The sequence below is a fragment of the Mustelus asterias genome, chromosome 10 (assembly GCF_964213995.1).
Source record: "Mustelus asterias chromosome 10, sMusAst1.hap1.1, whole genome shotgun sequence".
NCBI classification, from domain to species: domain Eukaryota; kingdom Metazoa; phylum Chordata; class Chondrichthyes; order Carcharhiniformes; family Triakidae; genus Mustelus; species Mustelus asterias.
Genome location: NC_135810.1, coordinates 60,823,360 through 60,847,998, shown reverse-complemented (window position 1 = coordinate 60,847,998; position 24,639 = coordinate 60,823,360). Strand labels below are relative to the sequence as shown.

General features: G+C 47.2%; 1 protein-coding gene across 1 annotated transcript in view; it reads left to right on the top strand.

The window, feature by feature from the left end:
• Positions 1–2,515: 2,515 nt before the first annotated feature.
• The window catches only part of LOC144499627 (ferroxidase HEPHL1-like), a 128,884-nt gene continuing 106,760 nt past the window's right edge, over positions 2,516–24,639 (top strand). Inside the window, exon 1 of the mRNA XM_078221799.1 lies at positions 2,516–2,784. Within this exon, the coding sequence (XP_078077925.1) occupies positions 2,633–2,784 (152 nt within the window). The 5' untranslated portion in view covers positions 2,516–2,632. The remainder of the gene's footprint in view (positions 2,785–24,639) is intronic.

Genomic DNA, 24,639 nt, shown 5'->3' with positions numbered 1-24,639 from the left:
AAGGCCCATTGTGACGCTCTTTAGGTGACTCAGGAAATCTAGCCCCAGGAGTACGGCAGCACAGAGTTGTGGCAGCACGAGGAGCCTGAAGTTTTTGTACACTGTGCCCCGTACAGTCAGGGTCGCCACGCAATACCCGAGGACATCCACCGAGTGGGATTTTGAAGCCATGGAGATCGTTTGCTTCACTGGCAGTACTGAAAGGGCATAGCGACTCACTGTGTTAGGGTGAATAAAGCTCTCCGTACTCCCACAGTCAAACAAACAGTTTGTAATGCGACCGTTTACCTCGATGTCCATCATGGACTTGGCGAGTTGGTGAGGCCTGGATTTGTCCAGCGTAAACGAAGCCACCATTGGATTTTGCGAGTAGTCGCACGCAGCTGACGGCGTCCAAGATGGCGGCCCGCACGTGGCTGATGGCGTCCAAGATGGCGGCCCCCGCGGGTCGCACGCAGCGCTACTGGGCTTGGAGGTCGATTTCGCTCTGCATACCTTCACGTAATGGCCCTTCTTTCCACACCCGGGCAGCGTTGTCGGGGGTGCTTCCCCAGGCCGCAGAAGTAGCACTTCGGGCCTCCGGAGACTGCCGCAGCGGTCGGGTCATTGGTGGGACATGGCGTGGCGTAGGCCTGCGGTGTCCACGATGCGCCCCCGTGGTCGGGGGTGTAGGCCTTGAGATTACGGAAGGCCACCTCTAACGAGTCGGCAAGCGCCACATTCTTTTGTAGGTCCAGCCCACCCTGTTCCAGCAGTTGTTGTCGGATATAGTTTGACCTGATACCCGTGATATAGGCATCTCTGATTAAGTCCTCAGTGTTTTGGGTGGCTGTTACAGTCTTGCGGCTGCAGGCCCTGCCAAGTGCTCGCAACGCACGCAGGAATTGATCACCCAATTCTCCTGGCTGTTGTCTGCGAGTAGCCAGAAGATGTCTGGCGTAGATTTCATTAGACTGTTTGTTGTACGGGTCTTTTAAAAGTTCGATCGCATCCTTGTAAGTTTCAGTGTTTCTAATCATCGAGAATACTTGATCGCTTACCCGGGCGTGGAGCACGTGTAGCTTGTCAGTTTCAGTCCAGATGACAGAGGAAGAGGTGAGGAAAGTTTTGAAACAGCGCAGCCAGTGATCGAAGTTAGAGGCTCCTACAGCTTGAGGGTCCAGTTCGAGTTTGTCGGGTTTCAGTGTCTGCTCCATCCCAAAACGTTTGCTAATAAAATTGATGCACCATCAATCGAGCAAAGACTAGTTTGTATGCAAGAACAAATAGGCTTTTATGAGCAAAAGACTTGGAGCACACCCATGCCGATGAACTGGTCCAGACTGAGGCAGGAGTGTGGGGAGCAGTGGCCTTTACACCTGGACCGGGGGGGGGAGGAGTCTCGGGTAGAGCCGGCAGGGATGTGTCCAGGCATGTCACATATACAGGTAATAAGCTAACAGTGGTTTACCACATGTTCCTGTGTACCATTGATATCTGAACATCTTAACTCCTTAGCTCATTAAATATAGCAAACAGGAAGCCCCATGGGTGCTGCCAGCACAGAATACCAGGATGTACATCCCATTAGGTCAACTGGACCTGGGTAATTGAGGGACATTTTCACTCTGGTTTCAAGTTTGTTGTTGCTGGAGTCAGGGCACAGCCAGAGATGGAGAGATAGAAACATCACGTACAACAGGGGGAGGCATCAGAGCTACATGTGACCATTGATTACCAATGAGAAGTAAAGCATGGAGGTTCTTTTGTGAATACAATAGAGTGGGAAGGGAAATATGATTCCTGTCAGTAAGCTCATAACTAATTCTATCTTTTTTACTTTCTTATCTCTTAATTTACTCATCCCCTTGCTCGTCTTCTCTTGTTTGCGATTGTCTTTCTTCTTCTGATTGTTTTGCAGCTCTGTCCCTTTGCAGGGTCAGGTTACGCAGACCACAACAGACTGCACTAATCTGGGATACACTGAACTTTAGCACCTAGTCTGGCTTCTGCAGCCAGCTGAATTGATGTATGGAATACTGGTGATCAATTCGCTCCTGACAAATGTCTGCACCTCTCAGGGTCCTTGGGTTTTAACCTGGTGTTATCGGCCAGAGGGAGAAAAAACATCATTGCGCGCCTATTGCAACACTTTAGATAGTGGCTGTTTGAATGTGTTTGTATTTACATGTTGAAATGATGGTGACATGGTCCAGTTTATTTACTTGCTTATTTTTAGAAGGGAAAATGTGAACGTTTCAAGCTTTAACATTTCTTCTCAAAAAATGATCAACAAAATTGCATTTATTCCCTCCATGAGGAACACAAAGTTTCGTTTATCTGCATCCAAATGTAAAACGAATTTCACTTCCAATTGAATGACCGTCACAGGATTGTGAAACACGAAAGGGTAAGCACACTGGACTAGAATCACGGAGCAGACAAGTCCGCTTCATACATTCCACATGTGCACAGAGCCAAGGATTGGCTGGCAACTTGCAAAAGTTGCAGTCACAGCTTTCCGTTTCAAGGCAGCCACATGACTCACTGACGTGAGGAAAGGGGCCAGAGCTGACTGTGATCAGTGTGTGAACATCGCTCCTGGCTTCCCAAAGGCAGCAAGGAACTCACGGAATGAAGCACAAGTGACCAAATGGGTCCGGTTCACATCCTCCTCATCCTCAGCTTCTCCGAGATCGCAAGCTCCAGCACTCGAACTTACTACATCGCAATCAAAGAGGAGACATGGGACTACGCACCAAGTGGCACAAACATCCTTACAGACCTAGAGCCGGAACAGGATGAGTAAGTAGACAAGGGAACCCGTCAGCGGATCATAGCCGGCAGTGTTCCTAAATCTTTAAGTCTGTTATTGTGTCATCAGTGCTGTCCTCAAAGTGGGAAACTGCATTCTTTTTTTCAAGAAGATGATTGTTGACAAGGGAATATAATTACCTCGCATGCATGTTCCACTCAGCACTTCCAGTCTCAAGATTTCCTACATGTTTACATGTTCTTTGGATGTGGGCATTACTGACAGGGCCAGTATTTATTGCACAACCTATCAGTGAGCGGTGAGCCCCATCCTTGAATTGCTGCCTTCCAAGTGATGTAGGTACAGCCACAATGCTGTTAGGGAGGCGGTTTCAGGATTTTAACCTAGCCATGATGAAGTGTTGTGGGAAAAATCCACCAGTAGTCAGACTTCGAGATTCAGAAAATACGATTTATTAAACGGAGCTCCGTGGAGAAAAGCGCTATGTTCATAGAACACTTTTTCTCAATTGTATACCGGGAGCGGTTCAATTTTATACCCTTTACAAAATGGGTAGACCGGTGATTCGAAGATTATCACATTTACAAGTATTTAACATTTCATGAATGGGTACATTTCCCCATATTTACAAGAATACAAACAGGTATAGACATTTAGCATTTTATGAATGGGTCTATCAATGGCTAGTTTCGTCTTGTGCGGGTGCTAATCGGTTCCCTCGCATTCATATTTCCCGCCTTCCTCTAGCATTAATCTAAGCTCTTTGTTTAGGGGTTTCCTTATCTTAAAGATGTTTCGACCCTTGGCTTTGGTTTCCTGAGGTGTTTGTTTGCTATGAGTCACTGTCTGTACTTTGTAAGTGGTTTGTCTGTCAGGATTCTGGCTTGACGTTATTTCTGAAAAGCGGGAGCCTGTGGCTGTTTTTCTGGCTTCTTTCCCAGTTAACCCTGTGTGTGCCAGGCAGCCGTTTCAGAGTGTGCTTTCTTGTGCTGCCATTTTAAAGTGTGCCCCCCTTGTATTTTCCCCTTACAGTCCCTCCTGTTGGTCGGATTATAGCTTGGACAATCCTCAGACCACCAATCATACATTCACATATACAGGTTCTCTTTCTTCTCTTCTTCTTTGCTTCTTTCGATGTCTTTATTTCTTCCAGTATCTTCATTTCTTCTGACGTCTTCGGGGATCTTCATTAGGGGTTCTTCTTCGATGTACACACTGGCTCCTGGCACAATTCTTGTCAACATTATTTTAAAACAGGCTTTAAGGCATCCCACAGTCAGACAACAGACAAGTATAATGACAATGAGTATAATCAACCCATGTAACAGGTACGATTCCCAGGATTCTCCCACCAGCCAAGCCAGCCAACTACCTCCTCTTGTGGGTCCCTGTCTAAAGTTATCGAGTTGCGTCCTGATGTCATTGATGACTTGTGTAATATTGTAAGACTCATCTGTGACATGGGTTATGCATTTGTCGCCTATGATGGCACATACTCCCCCTTGTTGTGCTAACTGGTAGTCCACTGCGTATCGTGTCTGCTGCGCATACAATCTTAACTCAGCCATTTCTTGGTTGACAGCCTCCAATGCTTTTGAAGTGCTGTTTCCCAGGATTGTTAGCCCACAAACAATATGGTTTCTATTCTTAGCTCCAATTACCCCGGCTGACCCTCCTAGAGATAAAGTTCCGAGGAACCCATACCCCAGTGAGGATCCCAATGTATTCGGGGTTTCCCAGTTAGCGCAGAATTCCCTGCTAATAGCCCGGGTCACTATTCTCCTCCTAATGTACCCCTTCTGAAGGCATGGAACAGTCAGTGGCCCGATTGTTCCTACCGCAAAACGGTTTGGGAGGTTTGGGGTTTCTGTCATGTAGGTACCATTGAAGAGGAATACATACCCCTTCTTAGCCCGGTAGCATTTAGTGTCCCGATTGTGAGTTTGCTCATACTGCCAATTGTTCAGTTCACTTAGCTTCCCGTTTGATCCCACCACCTGGTAAGTATCAAAGGGGTATGTCCATTTGGCTGAGCTTACGTGAGTCCCATTACATTGCCCGCAAATAAGCTGTCTTCCCGCGGTTATATTTAAACATTTTCGTTCGTCACAAATACAAATAATCCGTCCCTTGTTGATCCGACAATGTTGACGGACACACTGTGTCTGTACATAAGAATCATTCTTAGGGACTAAGGCATAGGCACATCCCCATCCCTGCCCCGTGAAACAAAGCGGATAGCTTGCAGTGTCTGGGCAAGCTTTTCCTCCCTCCTGTTGGGACCCCTTGCATGTAGGATTTGTGGGGTTTACAAGTCCCACACATCTCCCCTGTAAACCTCTTTTATATTTGCCAATTTGTCCCTTACAGGGTGTCTCTGATGTATCTACAGTATATAAGTCATGAGGGGTCCACCCGGGGGTGGCTACAAATAGGGCTTCTACAGATTGTGTTAATGGGTAACATACAGTTCGATTCCCATGTAAATGTATGTGGGCTTTGTAAAACAAGTTGTCTTCTAGCCCAGTCAGATTTACGGTTACCACAACACAAAATAATACAATTACATACGCGATTACATACATTTTCGCAACAGTTGTAACTTAATATTACACTTTTAATCTTTTACAGTTTATTTCGTTTATTAACCCGCGCACGCCGGCTCTTGCTTGCAGTCTTTGCCTGTGTCGAGGAAAGCAGTTCTGTTAGTTCATCAATTTAGCTTACTTATCTCCTTTGTATAATTTCAGCTGTGTCCAGTGCTTCCAGACACCTTTCCCTCTTATGTCTATACAGGCACAGGTGTCCCCACTAATTATAATTTCATATGGCCCATTCCACTTTGGTGCAAACCCTGGTTTGTCGGGTAGTGTTTTCACTAGGACGCGACTTCCCACTGTTGGGACGTCAGGGAGCGTTTCCAGCTCTCTCTCTGCGTCTTTTATTTCCTGATTATCTTTTACCAATTTGCGCATCCCTTTTAGCTGGGTGCTCAGGTCCAGAACGTATCTCTTGATTTTATCTTTTAGTGGACCGACATCGGTCCCACCTGTTATGATGCTTTCTGGTAACTGCATCGCTCGTCCTGTCACTAGTTCATAAGGGGTTAATCCGGTGGTCTGGTTCGTGGTCGCCCTTAATTTCATTAGTATGGTGGGCAATACCTCTGTCCACCTTCTTCCTGATGTCTGCATGGCCTTAGCAAGTGCATTTTTTAGTGTTCTGTTCATACGTTCTACCATTCCAGAGCTCTGCGGGTGGTAGGGGATGTGAAATTTTTGTTTTATCCCCATTAATTGGCACACTGTTTTTATTACCTTTCCAGTGAAGTGCGTTCCCTGGTCCGAATCAATTTGTAGGGGTACCCCCCATCTTGGGATTACCTCTTCTGCCAATATTCTGGCCACTGTGGTGGCCGTGCAGTTTGAAGTTGGGAATGCTTCCACCCACCGGGTGAATTGGTCTATGATGACCAGACAGTAAGTTTTGCCATGGGACTGTGGCAGTGGTCCTGTAAAATCCAGTTGTAGATGTTCCCAGGGTCCCTTGGGTCTCGGCTGGTGTCCCATTTTAATTTTTATGGGTCTGCCAGGATGGTGTTGCGCGCACGTCACGCATCGGTGACAGTGTCGGGCGATATCCTTTCCCATTCCCTTCCACCACCACTCCTTTCCGATATTAGTGATCATGGCCTCTCTACCCACATGTGAGAGTCCATGATGTAATCCCAATAGGGTGTTTTGTATGCACTCTGGTGCTATTACCTTATCTTCCCGCCTCCAAATGTTATCTGTCCCCTTGACTGCTCCCTGCGCTTCCCACTTCTCTTTTTCTTCCTTTGGGGTATCCTCATGTAAACCCTGAATGTCTACTTCGGCTTCTGTTGGTTCTATTGTTGCTATGGGTAATTCATCAATCGTTTCCTGCTCTAGGGCTATCTGTGCTGCCCTATCTGCGGTTTGGTTTCCTTTGAAATTTAGCCAGTCGGGGCTATCTCTTCCGGGTTCCTTCTGGTGCGCTTTAATTTTTATTACTGCGGCTTCTCTAGGTCTCTCGCTAGCTCTTAATAACGCCTCAATTCTCTGTTGGTGCTTGATAGGGGTTCCCCCTGTCGTTATGAACCCCCTCCTTCCCCAAGCTGTCATATAGTCATGTATGACTCCGAAGGCATAGCGGCTGTCTGAATAAATGTTTACCGCTTTACCTTCGGATAACTCAAGTGCCTGGGTGAGTGCCACCAGTTCTGCCACTTGTGCAGACAAGCTTCCGTCAATTCTTCATGACCTCACTGTTTCTAGCTTACTATTTACGACTGCCCATCCTGTTCGGGGTGATCCCTCCACATATTTACGTGACCCATCCACAAAGAGGGTCTCTTCCGCTGTTACCAGGGGCATGTCCTTTATCCTTCCTTCTCCTTCTCCTGCATCCACATTGCGTCTTGGAAGTGCAGCAGAGAGGGAGAGATTCGCGAGAGGAGTGCTGCGGGTAAGCGCTGTTATTTTTAACTTACTTTTTCGCGGGTTTTTTCTTTAAAAATATCTAAACCCGGAAGTGGTCGCGCAGGGAGGTCTGGGAGAGAGATTTTTTTTTTTTAAAGTTACTCACCTCAGTGAATCGGCCTCATTGCGTCTTGGAAGTGCAGCAGAGAGGGAGAGATTCGCGAGAGGAGTGCTGCGGGTAAGCGCTGTTATTTTTAACTTACTTTTTCGCGGGTTTTTTCTTTAAAAATATCTAAACCCGGAAGTGGTCGCGCAGGGAGGTATGGGAGAGAGAGATTTTTTTATTTTTTTTTTCCCCAATAAATTGGAACAGAGAGGAATCCCGATACTCTACACTTGTAGAGTATCCCACCCTCCCTCCTCCTCTAACCTAAAAAAAAAGACCCAGTGAGAGCAGGGCTTTGGAGAAAACAGGAGGAGGAAAGGTAAGTTTAAAATTTTCATTCACTTTTTTTTTCCCTGTGTGTTTAAAGGGGCAATTATGAGTGTGAGGCCAGTATGTTGTTCCCAATGTAGGATGTGGGAGGTCCTGGAGGCTCCTAGCCTCCCGGACGACCATATCTGTGCTGGGTGTGTTGAGCTGCGGTTCCTAAGGGACCATGTTAGGGAACTGGAATTGCAGCTCGAGGACCTTCGCCGGGTTAGGGATAGTGAGGAGGTCATTGACAGGAGCTATCAGCAGGTGGTCACACCGGGACCACGGGAGGAGGGTAACTGGGTAACAGTGAGGAAGGAGAAAGCTCAGTTGATGGTGAGCACCCCGGTGGATGTGCCCCTTAATAATAAGTACTCCTGTCTGAGTACTACTGGGGTGGACAGCCCACCTGGGGGAAGCAGCGGTGGCAGTGTCTCTGGAGCTGAGCCTGGCCCAGTAGTGCAAAAGGGTAAGGAAAGGAGGGTAGTGCTAATTGGGGACTCTACGGTGAGGGGGTCAGATAGGCGTTTTTGCGGACACAGACGGGACTCTCGGTGCAGGGGTCCGGGATGTCTCTGGTCGAGTCCCAGAAATCCTGAAGGGGGAGGGAGAGGAGCCGAAGGTCGTGATGCATATAGGTACTGCTGACATAGGTAGGAAGAGGGAAGGGGTCATGAAAAGAGAATATAGGGAGTTAGGTAGACAGCTGAGAAAGAGGAATGCAAAGGTAGTAATCTCGGGATTGCTGCCTGTGCCGCGGGAGAGTGAGAACAGGAATCGGTGGAGAATGAATGCGTGGCTGAGGGACTGGAGCAAGGGACAAGGATTTGGGTACTTGGATCATTGGGACCTCTTTAGGGGCAGGTGTGACCTGTTTAAAAAAGACGGGTGGCACTTGAATCCCAGGGGGACCAATATCCTGGCGGGAAGGTTGGCTAAGGCTACTGGAGAGACTTTAAACTAGAAAGGTTGGGGGGAGGGAATCGAAATGAGGGGACTGAGAGCGAGGAGGTTAGCTCGCAAATAGATAAGGAATGTAAACAGGGTAAGAGGGAGGTTAGACGAGTGATGGAGAAGGGAAGTGCTCAGGCTGAAGGTCTGAGATGTGTCTATTTTAATGCCAGGAGTGTAGTGAATAAAGTGGATGAGCTTAGAGCGTGGATTGCTGCTTCGAATTGTGATGTGGTGGCCATTACGGAGACTTGGATGTCTCAGGGACAGGACTGGGTGCTTCAGGTGCCGGGTTTTAGATGTTTCAGGAAGGACAGGGAGGGAGGCAAGGGAGGGGGGGGAGTGGCACTGTTGATCAGGGATAGTGTCACGGCTGTAGAGAAGGTGGACGCCGTGGAGGGATTGACTACGGAGTCTCTGTGGGTGGAGGTTAGGAACAGGAAGGGGTCGGTAACGTTGCTGGGTGTTTTCTATAGGCCGCCCAATAGTAACAGAGATGTTGAGGAGCAGATGGGGAAACAGATCCTGGAGAGATGTAGGAATAACAGAGTTGTCATGATGGGAGATTTTAATTTCCCAAACATAGATTGGAATATCCCTAGGGCTAGGGGTTTGGATGGAGAGGAGTTTGTTAGGTGTGTCCAGGAGAGTTTCCTGACACAGTATGTGGATAAGCCTACTAGAGGAGAGGCTGTACTTGATCTGGTGCTGGCTAATGAACCTGGACAGGTGGAGGATCTCTCGGTGGGTGAGCATCTTGGGGATAGCGATCATAATTCTATCTCCTTCACGATAGCATTGGAAAGAGATAGGATCAGGCAGGCTAGGAAAGTGTTTCTCTGGAGTAAAGGGAAATACAGTGTCATCAGGGAGGAAATTAGACGGGTAAATTGGAAGGAGGCATTCTTGGGGAAAAGTACCGAAGGAAAGTGGAGGATTTTCAAGGAATGTTTGTCTGGAGCTCTGCATGACAACGTTCCGATGAGACAGGGGGGTGTTGGTAGGGTATGGGAACCGTGGTGCACGAAGGTTGTGATGAACCTGGTGAATAAGAAAAGAGAGGCGTACAGAAGGTTCAGAGAGCTAGGAGGTGTTAAGGATTTAGAGGAGTATACGGGATGTAGGAAGGAGCTTAAGAAGGAAATTAGGAGAGCGAGAAGGGGTCATGAGAAGGCCTTGGCGGGTAAGATTAAGGAGAATCCCAAGGCTTTCTACAAATATGTCAAGAGTAAAAGGATGAGATGTGAAGGCATAGGACCCTTAAAAGGTGAAGGGAGAAAAGTTTGTGCGGAACCGTTAGAAATGGCGGAGCTGCTTAATGAATACTTTACCTCGATATTCACGGTGGAAAGGGATCTGGGTGGTTGTACTGCTGGTTTGCGGTGGACAGAAAGGATCGAGCATGTGGACATAAAGAAAGAGGATGTGTTGGAACTATTGAATGGCATCAAGGTTGGTAAGTCGCCGGGACCGGATGGGATGTACCCCAGGTTACTGTGGGAGGCGAGGGAGGAGATTGCGGAGCCTTTGGCGATGATCTTTGCATCGTCGATGGAGACGGGAGAGGTTCCGGAGGATTGGAGGATTGCAGATGTGGTCCCTATATTCAAGAAAGGGAACAGGGACAGCCCGGGAAATTACCGACCGGTGAGTCTAACCTCAGTGGTTGGTAAGTTGATGGAGAGGATCCTGAGAGACAGGATTTATGATCATCTAGAGAAGTTTAGTATGATCAAAAGTAGTCAGCACGGCTTTGTCAAGGGCAGGTCGTGCCTTACGAGCCTGGTTGAGTTCTTTGAAAATGTGACCAAACACATTGACGAAGGAAGAGCGGTGGATGTGGTCTATATGGACTTCAGCAAGGCGTTCGATAAGGTCCCCCATGCAAGACTTCTTGAGAAAGTGAGAGGGCATGGGATCCAAGGGGCTGTTGCCTTGTGGATCCAGAACTGGCTTGCCTGCAGAAGGCAGAGAGTGGCTGTGGAGGGGTCTTTCTCTGCATGGAGGTCAGTGACCAGTGGAGTGCCCCAGGGATCTGTTCTGGGACCCTTGCTGTTTGTCATTTTCATAAATGACCTGGATGAGGAAGTGGAGGGATGGGTTGGTAAGTTTGCTGACGACACCAAGGTAGGTGGTGTTGTGGATAGTTTGGAGGGATGTCAGAAGTTGCAGCGAGACATAGATAGAATGCAAGACTGGGCGGAGAAGTGGCAGATGGACTTCAACCCGGATAAGTGTGTGGTGATCCATTTTGGCAGATCCAATGGGATGAAGCAGCAGTATAATATGAAGGGTACCATTCTTAGCAGTGTAGAGGATCAGAAGGACCTTGGGGTCCGGGTCCATAGGACTCTTAAATCGGCCTCGCAGGTGGAGGATGCGGTCAAGAAGGCGTACGGCGTACTAGCCTTCATTAATCGAGGGATTGAGTTTAGGAGTCGGGAGATAATGCTGCAGCTTTATAGGACCCTGGTTAGACCCCACTTGGAGTACTGCGCGCAGTTCTGGTCACCTCATTACAGGAAAGATGTTGAAGCCATTGAAAGGGTGCAGAGGAGATTTACAAGGATGTTGCCTGGATTGGGGGGCATGCCTTATGAGGATAGGTTGAGGGAGCTTGGTCTCTTCTCCCTGGAGAGACGAAGGATGAGAGGTAACCTGATAGAGGTTTACAAGATGTTGAGAGGTCTGGATAGGGTAGACTCTCAGAGGCTATTTCCAAGGGCTGAAATGGTTGCTACGAGAGGACACAGGTTTAAGGTGCTGGGGGGTAGGTACAGAGGAGATGTCAGGGGTAAGTTTTTCACTCAGAGGGTGGTGGGTGAGTGGAATCGGCTGACGTCGGTGGTGGTGGAGGCAAACTCGTTGGGGTCTTTTAAGAGACTTCTGGATGAGTACATGGGATTTAATGGGATTGAGGGCTATAGATAGGCCTAGAGGTGGGGATGTGATCGGCGCAACTTGTGGGCCGAAGGGCCTGTTTGTGCTGTGGCTTTCTATGTTCTATGCAGCAGTGCTGGTAAGAGATTAATTGGATTAATTGAATTGTTTATTTATTTAATTAGTCAGCTAGTGTGTGTATTTTTTTGGCCTTTACTTTAACAGCAGTTTTTCAAGTTTAAAGTGAAAACTAGAAGTGGGCAGCAAAGGAGTCTGGGAAGGGTTTTTATTTTAACTTTAAAAGTCAGTTACCTGGGAGGTTCCCCCTCATTGATCCACTGGAGCAAGCTGAGAGGGGTGATTGAAAAGCAGCAGTGCTGGTAAGAGATCAATTGGATTAATTGAATTGTTTATTTATTTAATTAGTCAGCTAGTGTGTGTATTTTTTTGGCCTTTACTTTAACAGCAGTTTTTCAAGTTTAAAGTGAAAACTAGAAGTGGGCAGCAAAGGAGTCTGGGAAGGGTTTTTATTTTAACTTTAAAAGTCAGTTACCTGGGAGGTTCCCCCTCATTGATCCACTGGAGCAAGCTGAGAGGGGTGATTGAAAAGCAGCAGTGCTGGTAAGAGATTAATTGGATTAATTGAATTGTTTATTTATTTAATTAGTCAGCTAGTGTGTGTATTTTTTTGGCCTTTACTTTAACAGCAGTTTTTCAAGTTTAAAGTGAAAACTAGAAGTGGGCAGCAAAGGAGTCTGGGAAGGGTTTTTTAAGCGCGTGAAGTATAAAAGGTAGGCTGCAGTATACAGCGGGCAGCGTCGGGAGCGGGCAGTGGAGTGTGTGGGAAGCGGAGTGTGAGCTATAAGACTTTGGCTCACAGGGCTTGAGTGTGTGGGAAACGGAGTGTGAGCTATAAGACTTTGGCTCACAGGGCTTGAGTGTGTGGGAAGCGGAGTGTGAGCTATAAGACTTTGGCTCACAGGGCTTGAGTGTGTGGGAAGCGGAGTGTGAGCTATAAGACTTTGGCTCACAGGGCTTGAGTGTGTGGGAAGCGGAGTGTGAGCTATAAGACTTTGGCTCACAGGGCTTGAGTGTGTGGGAAGCGGAGTGTGAGCTATAAGACTTTGGCTCACAGGGCTTGGGCAGAAAGGGCGAGCAGGGGTGAGTTGAATTCATTTTTGCACTTTCTACCTGGTACTGGCAAGGTATCTAGAGGGGATGGGTGTGCAGGCAGTGCAATGTTCCTCTTGCACTATGTTTGAGGTGAGGGACGACGACAGTGTCCCTACTGATTACACCTGTGGGAAGTGCACCCATCTGCAGCTCCTCCAAAACCGTGTTAGGGAACTGGAGCTGGAGTTGGATGAACTTAGGATCATCAGGGACGCAGAGATGGCCATAGACACAAGCTTTAGGAATACAGTTACTCCGAGGATTGAAAACAGATGGGTGACGGTGAGAGGGGCTGGGAGGAAGCAGTCCGTGCAGGGATCCCCGGTGGTCGTTCCCCTTAGCAACAAGTATTCCGCTTTGGATACGGTTGAGGGGGATGACATACCAGTGGGGAGCCGCAGTGAGAGGATCTCCAGCACTGTGTCCGTCTCTGTGGCTCGGGAGGGAAAGGGGGAGAGCGGGAGGGCGATAGTTATTGGGGACTCGTTAGTTAGAGGGATAGATAGGAGGTTCTGTGGCAGCAAAAGAGACTCACGGATGGTATGTTGCCTACCGGATGCCAAGGTTCGTGATGTCTCAGACCGTGTTTTCCAGATTCTGAAGGGGGAGGGGAAACAGTCACAAGTCGTGGTGCACATTGGTACCAATGACATAGGTAAGAGAAGGGACGGGGATTTAAAGCAGGAATTTCTGGAGCTGGGCTGGAAGCTGAGAGCCAAGACAAAACATGTGGTCATCTCTGGTACGTTGCCGGTACCACGTGATAGCGAGTTGAGGAACAGGGAGAGAGTGCAGTTAAATATGTGGTTGCAGGGATGGTGTAGGAGGGAGGGTTTCAGATACGTGGATAATTGGAACACGTTTTGGGGAAGGTGGGACCTGTACAAACAGGACGGGGTGCACCTGAACCAGAGGGGCACCAATATCCTCGGAGGGAAATTTGTTACGGCTCTTCAGGGGGGTTTAAACTAATTTGTCAGGGGAGTGGGAAAGGGAGTTGTAGTCCAGAAGTCAGTGAGGGTGGTGAGGCATTGGGGAAGGTATCAGGGTCAAGGGTGGGTACTGGTAGACAGGAAGGTGGGTTGAAGTGTGTCGACTTCAATGCAAGGAGCATCCGGAACAAGGTAGATGAACTTGGGGCGTGGATTGGTACTTGGGACTACGATGTTGTGGCCATTACGGAGACGTGGGTAGAACAAGGACAGGAATGGTTGTTGGACGTTCCGGGATATAGATGTTTCAGTAAGTGTAGGGAAGCTGGTAAAAGAGGTGGAGGAGTGGCATTGTTAATCAAGGATAGTTTAACGGCTGCGGAAAGGCACTTCGTGGGGGATCTGCACACTGAGGTAATATGGGCTGAAGTTAGAAATAGGAAAGGAGCGGTCACGTTGCTAGGAGTTTACTATAGGCCCCCAAATAGTAATAGAGATGTGGAGGAAGAAATTGCTAAGCAGATTATGGATATGTGTGGGGGTCACAGGGTAGTTGTCATGGGGGACTTTAACTTTCCAAATATTGATTGGAACCTTTGTAGGTCAAATAGTTTGGATGGGGCAGTTTTTGTGCAGTGTGTGCGGGAGGGTTTCCTGACACAATATGTGGATGGGCCGACTAGAGGTGAGGCCACATTGGATTTGGTACTGGGAAATGAACCGGGCCAAGTGTTAGATTTGGTTGTGGGAGAGCAATTTGGAGATAGTGACCACAATTCGGTGTCTTTTGTTATTGCAATGGAGAGGGATAGGGCCGTACGGCAGGGCAAGGTTTACAATTGGGGGAGGGGTAATTATGATGCGATTAGGCAAGAATTAGGGGGCAGAAGTTGGGAACAGAAACTGTCAGAGAAAGGAACTAATGAAAAGTGGAATTTTTTCAAGGAACAAATACTGGATGTCCTTGATAGGTATGTTCCTGTCAGGCAGGGAGGAAATGGCCGAGTGAGGGAACCATGGTTCACAAAAGAGGTGGAATGTCTTGTGAAAAGGAAGAGGGAAGCTTATGTAGGGATGAGGAAACAAGGTTCAGATGGCTCGATTAAGGGTTACAAGTTAGCAAGGAATGAGCTGAAAAAGGGGCTTAGGAGAGCTAGGAGGGGACATGAGAAGTCCTTGGCGGGTCGGATCAAGGAAAACCCCAAGGCTTTTTACTCTTATGTGAGGAATAAAAGAATGACCAGGGTGAGGTTAGGGCCGGTCAAGGACAGTAGTGGGAACTTGTGTATGGAGTCAGTAGAGATAGGCGAGGTGATGAATGAATACTTTTCTTCAGTGTTCACCAAGGAGAGGGGCCATGTTTTTGAGGAACAGAAGGTGTTACAGGCTAATAGGCTGGAGGAAATAGATGTTCGGAGGGAGGATGTCTTGGCAGTTTTGAATAAACTGAAGGTCGATAAGTCCCCTGGGCCTGATGAAATGTATCCTAGGATTCTTTGGGAGGCAAGGGATGAGATTGCAGAGCCTTTGGCGTTGATCTTTGGGTCCTCGCTGTCCACGGGGATGGTGCCAGAGGACTGGAGAATGGCGAATGTTGTTCCTCTGTTTAAGAAAGGGAATAGAAATGACCCTGGTAATTATAGACCGGTTAGTCTTACTTCGGTGGTTGGTAAATTGATGGAAAGGGTCCTTAGGGATGGGATTTACGACCATTTAGAAAGATGCGGATTAATCCGAGATAGTCAGCACGGATTCGTGAAGGGCAAGTCGTGCCTCACAAATTTGATAGAATTTTTTGAGGAGGTAACTAAGTGTGTTGATGAAGGTAGGGCAGTTGATGTCATATACATGGATTTTAGTAAGGCGTTTGATAAGGTCCCCCATGGTCGGCTTATGATGAAAGTGAGGAGGTGTGGGATAGAGGGAAAGATGGCCGATTGGATAGGCAACTGGCTGTCTGACCGAAGACAGAGGGTGGTGGTCGATGGAAAATTTTCGGATTGGAGGCAGGTTGCTAGCGGTGTGCCGCAGGGATCAGTGCTTGGTCCTCTGCTCTTTGTGATTTTTATTAATGACTTAGAGGAGGGGGCTGAAGGGTGGATCAGTAAATTTGCTGATGACACCAAGATTGGTGGAGTAGTGGATGAGGTGGAGGGCTGTTGTAGGCTGCAAAGAGACATAGATAGGATGCAAAGCTGGGCTGAAAAATGGCAAATGGAGTTTAACCCTGATAAATGTGAGGTGATTCATTTTGGTAGGACAAATTTAAATGTGGATTACAGGGTCAAAGGTAGGGTTCTGAAGACTGTGGAGGAACAGAGAGATCTTGGGGTCCACATCCACAGATCTCTAAAGGTTGCCACTCAAGTGGATAGAGCTGTGAAGAAGGCCTGTAGTGTGTTAGCTTTTATTAACAGGGGGTTGGAGTTTAAGAGCCGTGGGGTTATGCTGCAACTGTACAGGACCTTGGTGAGACCACATTTGGAATATTGTGTGCAGTTCTGGTCACCTCACTATAGGAAGGATGTGGAAGCGCTGGAAGGAGTGCAGAGGAGATTTACCAGGATGCTGCCTGGTTTGGAGGGTAGGTCATATGAGGAAAGGTTGAGGGAGCTAGGGCTATTCTCTCTGGAGCGGAGGAGGCTGAGGGGAGACTTGATAGAGGTGTATAAAATGATGAAGGGGATAGATAGAGTGAACGTTCAAAGACTATTTCCTCGGGTGGATGGAGCTATTACAAGGGGGCATAACTATAGGGTTCGTGGTGGGAGATACAGGACGGATATCAGAGGTAGGTTCTTTACGCAGAGAGTGGTTGGGGTGTGGAATGGACTGCCTGCAGTGATAGTGGAGTCAGACACTTTAGAAACATTTAAGCGGTTATTGGATAGGCACATGGAGCACACCAGGATGATAGGGAGTGGGATAGCTTGATCTTGGTTTCAGATAAAGCTCGGCACAACATCGTGGGCCGAAGGGCCTGTTCTGTGCTGTACTGTTCTATGTTCTATGTTCTATCCCCACAATTGTGGGGTTCTCCTCCATCTAAGATTCCTTCTGCTGGGTTATTTCCCGTATCCCTTATTATTGTTACGGACTTACTGGGAGGTAAGAGGACAGCTTCCCATTTAGCCCTTCTCACGTTGGAGACTGACTTTAGTTTTCCTGTGTTTAACATTTCCACCAAGGTGTGTTTGGTGTGGAGGATTATGTTCCCTGTCATGATTACTGGCTCGGTAACCTTTACAGCCCATGCGGCGCAGTCCAAGGCGGCTATGCACCTTGGCAGTCCGGTGACTACCGGCCCCTCTGCGGTGGAATAATACCCTATGGGTCTCCTTCTGTCGCCATGGTCCTGTGTCACTATTGCGGAATAGAACCCTTCCTCATTATTACAATAAATGTGGAAGTCTTTGTTAAGATCGGGTAAGCCTAGTCCGGGGGCTGATATTAGTTCTGTTTTTAATTTAGTGTAAGCTTCTTCTTGCTCGGGTCCCCACTCTACGGGGTCTAAAGCTGGCTTCCCCCCTTTAACGAGTCTTTGTATGGGTTCTGCGAGTTTTGTGAACCCTGGGATGAAACTCCGACTGTAGTTGAATAGTCCTAGCACCTTTCTAACCCCTCTTATATTAACCGGCCGCGGCATCTGTTGTATTGCCTCTTTCCTGTCCGCCGGCATTTCTTTAAGTCCTTGGGATATAAGGTGCCCTAGGTATAGGACCTGTGACTTCCCGATCTGCGCCTTTTTGGGGCTGACTTTTAACCCTGCGGCTTTTAATTCGCTCAGGACTAGGTATAGGGCTTCTTGATGTCCTGACTTGGACTCTGAAGCTATTAGGATGTCGTCTACATATTGTAAGGTCGTGTTACCCTCTGGCAGTTCTACCCTATTTAGGATGTCACTCATCACTCGATGGAATATAGCGGGGCTGTTGTGGAATCCCTGTGGTAAACGGGTCCAGGTGTACTGCTTGTCCCCTACTGTAAATGCAAATTTGTCTTGGGATTCAGGATCCAAGGGTAAGGACCAGAATCCATTGGCTATGTCCAGTACTGTAAATATTTTATGCTCCTGTGACAGTCCATTCAGGATTGTCGAAGGGCTTGCTACAATGGGGTGCAGTTTGGACGTGACTTTATTAAGTCCAGTGTAATCTATCGTGAGCCTATAGCTCCCGTCAGGTTTACTCACTGGCCATGTTGGGGAGTTAGTGGTGCTCATGGCTTCTCTCAGGATCCCCTTTTTCACTAACCCTTTCACAATCTCTACTACAGCTTTCTCTGCTTCTGGTTTAATTGGGTACTGCCTGTGTGGCTTATGCTCTGGTCCCGGTACCTTTATTGGGTCTGTTTTGGTTAACCCGGTATCTAACTTTGTCTCAGCCCATACTCCGGGAACGGAAGCACAAATGGCTCCGAACCCTCCTGTCTCTAACTCCCATTTTCTGGTGGTGACTGTGGCCACCTTAATGGTCTCGAGGTGGCTTGTGAGTTTCCCTATTTTAATTTTTCGACCGTCCTGTCTTGGCCAAATCAATTCTCCCTTCCCACAATCTATCAAGATCTCATATTCTTTCATTAAATCATTCCCCATTATGGTTCCCTCGTTATTTCTGCACACATAGAACTTCATTGGGATATATAGATTGTTTATTTCTACTAAAGTGGTCTCGCTAAGGTAGGCGGGGGTTTTGTTCCCTCCTATCCCGGTCAGATAAATCATTTTATTCGTAGTGGGTAAGGGTAGGTCGGTAACGGATATGGATGCCACTGTGTCCACTAGCATCTCGCATTGTCTGCCCCCTACCAGTGCTGACACATAAATCCTTCCCTCCTTTTTACCCTTGTGGACGGGGGCTGCAGACCGTCAATCTTGCTGACCCTGGGTGTCCTTTTGTTCCTGGGGTTCAGCTGGGGACGTGGATTGGGCTGGGGGTCTCCCATGCTTATGCCAACATACGGCTTCCGTATGTCCGTGTCTTTTACAGTGGCTGCAATGCTTACCACTGTTCCTAGTTTTGCTCTTTCTCCGTGGAGTCCCGCAATCCCTCGCAAAGTGCCCCTGTCGTCCACAATTGTGGCAGATCAATCTGGGTTTTGTTTCACTCTCATTACTGTAGGCTGCTACCCTTTCTAACCTTGCTCTTGCCTGTGGTTTCTCTTCCGCTGGGACGCCGCCAGCCCACTCCACCAGCTCATCGTAATTTTGGGACATGATCACTCACATTTTTAGGATGATCTGGTGGGCACTAGAGAGTCCATCCTTAAAAGCTTGGATGAATGCTCGATCTCCTCGCCCCGGGTCCACTTGTCCTGAGCACGCTTGGTATATTCGGAACAATCGTTCCCCGTACTCAGAGGCTCCTTCCCCTTTAAGCTGCTTTGTGGTGGTGATTCTGCTCCAATTAGTGGGGGCATTCCCTAAGACCCTCTGAATTTCTTCCTTAAACCGTAAGAAGGGTGGTTGTTGGGTATCTATTTCTGCTGTTAGGGGGATTACATGTGTCCACCGTCCCCCACTATAATCCTGCGCTATAGGGGAAGCGGGTCCACCTACTACCTGTCTCCATTTATCCGCTGGACAGGCTGCCCTGACCAGTTGGTGTATGTCTCTTAGGTGTAATTGATGTCCTACCCAGATTGTGTCTAATTCTTCCCAGAATGTGGTGTTCGCGCTTCTGGTTTGTAATTTGCCCAGGGAAGCCATTATCTGCTGTCTTTCCCCTGGGGTAAAGGGTTTATAATTTGCCTTGGGTCGCGCTGCGGTCCCCCCTCTAGTTATGGGCGCTAAGTTATGTTCCAGCTGTTCCCACTCTCCTGAGGGTGCCGTTGGCCCTTGCTGGGTGGACTCATAAGAAGGTAGAGGATCAGTTTCTCCTCCCCCTTGCCTTTCTAAAACCTGATTTCGTTTTTCCAATTCCCTCACTTGGGATTCTAGTTCTCTAATTCTTTCTTTGTCCTCTCTCCATTTCCTTGTAGAGGCAATTGTTTGTTCAATTAGACCTGCTAACTGATGTGTTAACATTATTCCTATTTTCTTCGTTCTGTTTCTTTTTACTTTATCTATCCACTTTCTCTGCTGCTCTAAGGTTTGAGAAGTATCCCAGCCATCCTTTTGCATTCTCTTTATTAACTCCTTCCTGTCTGTCATGTAGATTTCAATCAGGGAACCTGCAGATCCCCTTTTAACTTCACTATCTGCCATTTCGCAGATTTCACTAACCCCGGCCACGATTATTCTTTAGTAAAGTGTGCTAACTACCGTAGGGACTTCACTACCCCCGGCCACTATTACTACTCTTAGTAAAGTGTGCTAACTACCGTAGGGACTTCACTACCCCCGGCCACTATTGCTATTCTCACACCGTGTTTTATTGCCGTTACAGGGTTTTAAGTTATACTCACGGCTTCCACGATTACCACTTCGGCAATGTGCTTCTCCACCGGATTTCGGTTTAGGTCAGAGTTGATCAAACTCCTGTTCCGCCCCGCTTTTCACCACATTGACAGTACAGTTTCCAACTTTTCAATAACTTTCATGCAATCAGCTGGCACCTCTGCGTCTGTTCGCCACTACAGAGGGTGATGTTAAACCGACTTCTGCCCTTTTGTGCTTCACAATCCTTTAGTGCCCTTGGTGTCTCTCACTCACTTCAATTCCTGACCTTCACGTGGCAGATTTCTGCTCTTAATAGCCAGTCTAAGGCAGAGGTTTTGAGACAGGCACTACCTTGTCCTTTTGTTGATCAGCACAAATCACAGTAATTCTTATTCCTATCAGCAGTTAGTACTTATCACTATAACAAGTATTATCACAAATAAACAGTACAAATGTAAACCGTATTTCCTGATCCAGTCTGACTGTCACAGATTCCGCGATCTCTACCCCGATTGCGACCGTGGCCAATCGATCTCACCAGTAATAGGATCCTAGCCGACTACGCCAATTGTTGTGGGAAAAATCCACCAGTAGTCAGACTTCGAGATTCAGAAAATACGATTTATTAAACGGAGCTCCGTGGAGAAAAGCGCTATGTTCATAGAACACTTTTTCTCAATTGTATACCGGGAGCGGTTCAATTTTATACCCTTTACAAAATGGGTAGACCGGTGATTCGAAGATTATCACATTTACAAGTATTTAACATTTCATGAATGGGTATATTTCCCCATATTTACAAGAATACAAACAGGTATAGACATTTAGCATTTTATGAATGGGTCTATCAATGGCTAGTTTCGTCTTGTGCGGGTGCTAATCGGTTCCCTCGCATTCATATTTCCCGCCTTCCTCTAGCATTAATCTAAGCTCTTTGTTTAGGGGTTTCCTTATCTTAAAGATGTTTCGACCCTTGGCTGTGGCTTCCTGAGGTGTTTGTTTGCTATGAGTCACTGTCTGTACTTTGTAAGTGGTTTGTCTGTCAGGATTCTGGCTTGACGTTATTTCTGAAAAGCGGGAGCCTGTGGCTGTTTTTCTGGCTTCTTTCCCAGTTAACCCTGTGTGTGCCAGGCAGCCATTTCAGAGTGTGCTTTCTTGTGCTGCCATTTTAAAGTGTGCCCCCCTTGTATTTTCCCCTTACAGAAGGAACATTGCTGTATTTCCTATTTAGGATGGTGTGGGAGAATTGCAACTGGTGATGGTCTCACGTGTCTGTTCCTCTTGTCCTTGGTGAGTTGCTGCAATGCGCCTTACAGATGGTACACACGGCTACCACTGTGCATTGATGGTAGAGGGGGTGAATGTTTATGCTGTTGTCATAGAGACAAAGAGCCGGATTCTCCGACCTTGCTCGCATCGGATTCTCCCGTCCCGCTGCAGTAAACAGAGACTTGGCTGAGCGCCAAATTCTCCATCCTTGCTGGCACTGGCGGCAGGACATGAATGGCGGAGAATTCTGGCCATAGAATTTTACAACACAGCAAGAAGCCCTTCAGCCTATCGTGTCTGGTCAAGCCACATTCTAATCCCATTTATCTGCACTTGGTCCATAGCCTTGTATGCTATGGTGTTTCAAATCTCATCGAAATGCTTCATAAATGTTGTGAGGAGATGCTTGTGGTGGCGATCAAGCAAGCAAGCTTCTTTGTGCATGATGGTGTTGCATACTTGAGTGTTGCTGGAGCTACATTCATCCAGGTAAATGAGGAGTATTGTATTACACTCTTGTGCCTTGTAGCTGGTGAAAGACCAGAAGCTGATTTACTGAATACAGAATCCTCAACCTCTGACCTGTTCTTATATCCACAATATTTATATGGTTAGTTCAGTTCCTGATTAATGATAATTCCCAAGATGTTGATGGTGTGGAATTCATTGCTGGTTATCCTATTGAATCTCACTTAGATTCTCTCTTGTAGGATTTGATTTGATTTGATTTGATTTATTATTGTCACATGTATTAACACACAGTGAAAAGTATTGTTTCTTGCACGCTATACAGACAATGCATACCATTCATAGAGAAGGAAATGAGAGAGTGCAGAATGTAATGTTACAGTCATAGCAAGGGTGTAGAGAAAGATCAACTTAATGCAAGGTAAGTCCATTCAAAAGTCTGACAGCAGCAGGGGAGAAGCTGTTCTTGAGTCAGTTGGTACATGACCTCAGACTTTTGTATCTTTTTCTCGACAGAAGAAGGTGGAAGATAGAGTGTCCGGGGTGCGTAGGACCCTTAATTACACTGGCTGCTTTGCTGAGGCAGCGGGAGGTGTAGACAGAGTCAACGGATGGGAGGCTGGTGTGCATGATGGATTGGGCTACATTCACGACCTTTTGTAGTTTCCTGCGGTCTTGGGCAGAGCAGGAGCCATACCAAGCTGTGATACAACCAGAAAGAATGCTTTCTATGGTGCACCTGTAAAGGTTGGTGAGAGTTGTAGCTGACATACCAAATTTTCTTAGTCTTCTGAGAAAGTAGAGGTCTTGGTGAGCTTTCTTAATTATAGTGTTGGCATGGGGGGACCAGTACACGTTGTTGGTGATCTGGACACCTTAAAACTCGAAGCTCTCAACCCTTTCTACTTCGTCCCCATTGATGTAGACAGGGGCATGTTCTCCTTTACGCTTTCTGAAGTCGATGACAATCTCCTTTGTTTTGTTGATGGAGGTAGTAATTGCCTGGCATTTATGTAGAGCAAATGCTACTGTTGCTTCTTATCCCTAACCTAAACGTTGTCCAGGTCCTATACTCTGGGGGACCTCGTTATCCGAGGAGTTGTGAATGCAACTGAACACTGCATCAGTGTCAATCTCACTTCTAATCTTATGATGTAAAGCAAGGTCAGTGATGAATCAGCTGAAGATGGTTGGACTGAGGACACCGTCCTGAAGAACTCCTGCAGTAATGTCCTGCAACTGTAATATCTGGCCTCTAACACCCACAACCATCTTCCTTTGTCTAGATATGATTCCATTCATTGTACAATTTTTTTCCCTGATTCCTATTGACTTCAGTTTTACTTGGACCCCTTGATGGCAAGCTCAGCTTGTTGCTATATTGATATCAAGACTAGTCATTCTCACCTCATGGGCGGAATTCAGCACTTTTGTCTACATTGTACCAAGGCTGTGATGAGGTCTGGAGTCGAGTGGCCCTGGCACATCTCAAACTGAGTATTGGTGAACAGGTTATTGGTCAGTAAGAAGACAGCATCTTGATGGCATCTTCGGTCACTTCGCTATTGATTGAATTGGATTTGTCCTGCTTTTTGTGAACATATCTGATAGTTAGATGCAAAGTATTTGGTGGAACTGCTTGGCTGGGGGCAGGGCTCGCTCTGGAGCAGTGATCTTCAGCACTACATCTGGAATGATGTCAGAGCCATTTTTGTGTCCAGTATGTGCTGTGGAATAAATCAAACTGGCTGTGAACTGGCAACTGGTGCTGGGGACCTCAGACAGAGGTCGAGATTAATCATCTACTCGGCATTTCTGGCAGAAGATTATGGCAAATTCTTCAGTCTCGCTTTTTGCACTTATGCACTGGGATTCTCCATCATTTTAGATGGGGATGTTCATGGAGATCCTTCCCTTGTTAGTTTTCTAAATGCCTATTTCTGGTCATGATTGGATGTGGCAGGACTGTAGTACTTTGATCTATAGTATGCTACTTCCACTGTTTGGCATGCATGTGGTTTTGTGTTTTACCTTCACCAGGTTGGCATTTCAGTTTTATGCTATTCCTGGCATGCTATCCTGCAGTCCTCTTTGAACCAGGGTAGATCCCATGACTTGATGGTAACATTAGAGTGAGGGATGTTTGGAACATAAGCTTACAGCCTATGGTAGAATACAGTTCTGTTGCTGCTGATGGTCACAGCATCTTCATAGAATTATAGAATTCCTACACTGCAGAAGGAGGCCATTCGGCCCATCGGGTCTGCACCGGCCACAATCCCACCCAGGTCCTATCTCCGTAACCCCACATATTTACCCCGATAATCCCTATAACCTCCGCAGCCGGGGACACTAAGGGGCAATTTAGCATGGCCAATCAATATCTTTGGACTGTGGGAGGAAACCGGAGCACCCAGAGGAGACCCACATAGACACGGGGAGAATGTGCAAACTCCACACAGACAGTGACCCAAGATGGAAATCGAACCCAGTTCCCTGGAGCTGTCAGACAGCAGTGCTAACCGTGCCGCCCATCTTGTGGATGCCTATTTTTGAACTTCCAGATCTGTTCTGAATCTATCCCATTTAGCATGGTGGTAATGCCACACAACATGATGGGTGAAGTGTGAAGATCGGATTAGGTCTGCATAAGGACATTGTAGTGGCCACTCTTATCAGTACTGTCATGGATGTTGTGGCATGGATCTTTGATTTGGTTGGTGAGAATGATGCCGAATAGGATATCCCCTCTTGTTGTTCCCTCATAACCTGTCACAGACCCAGTCTGGCAGATGTGTCTTTCAGCACTAGGCCAGCTTGGGTGAGTATCAGTTGATCGGTCCAGCTTTATTCCTATTCGACCTTTGTGTAGTGGTTTGATGCAGCTGAGTGGCATGCTAGACCATTTCAGAGGA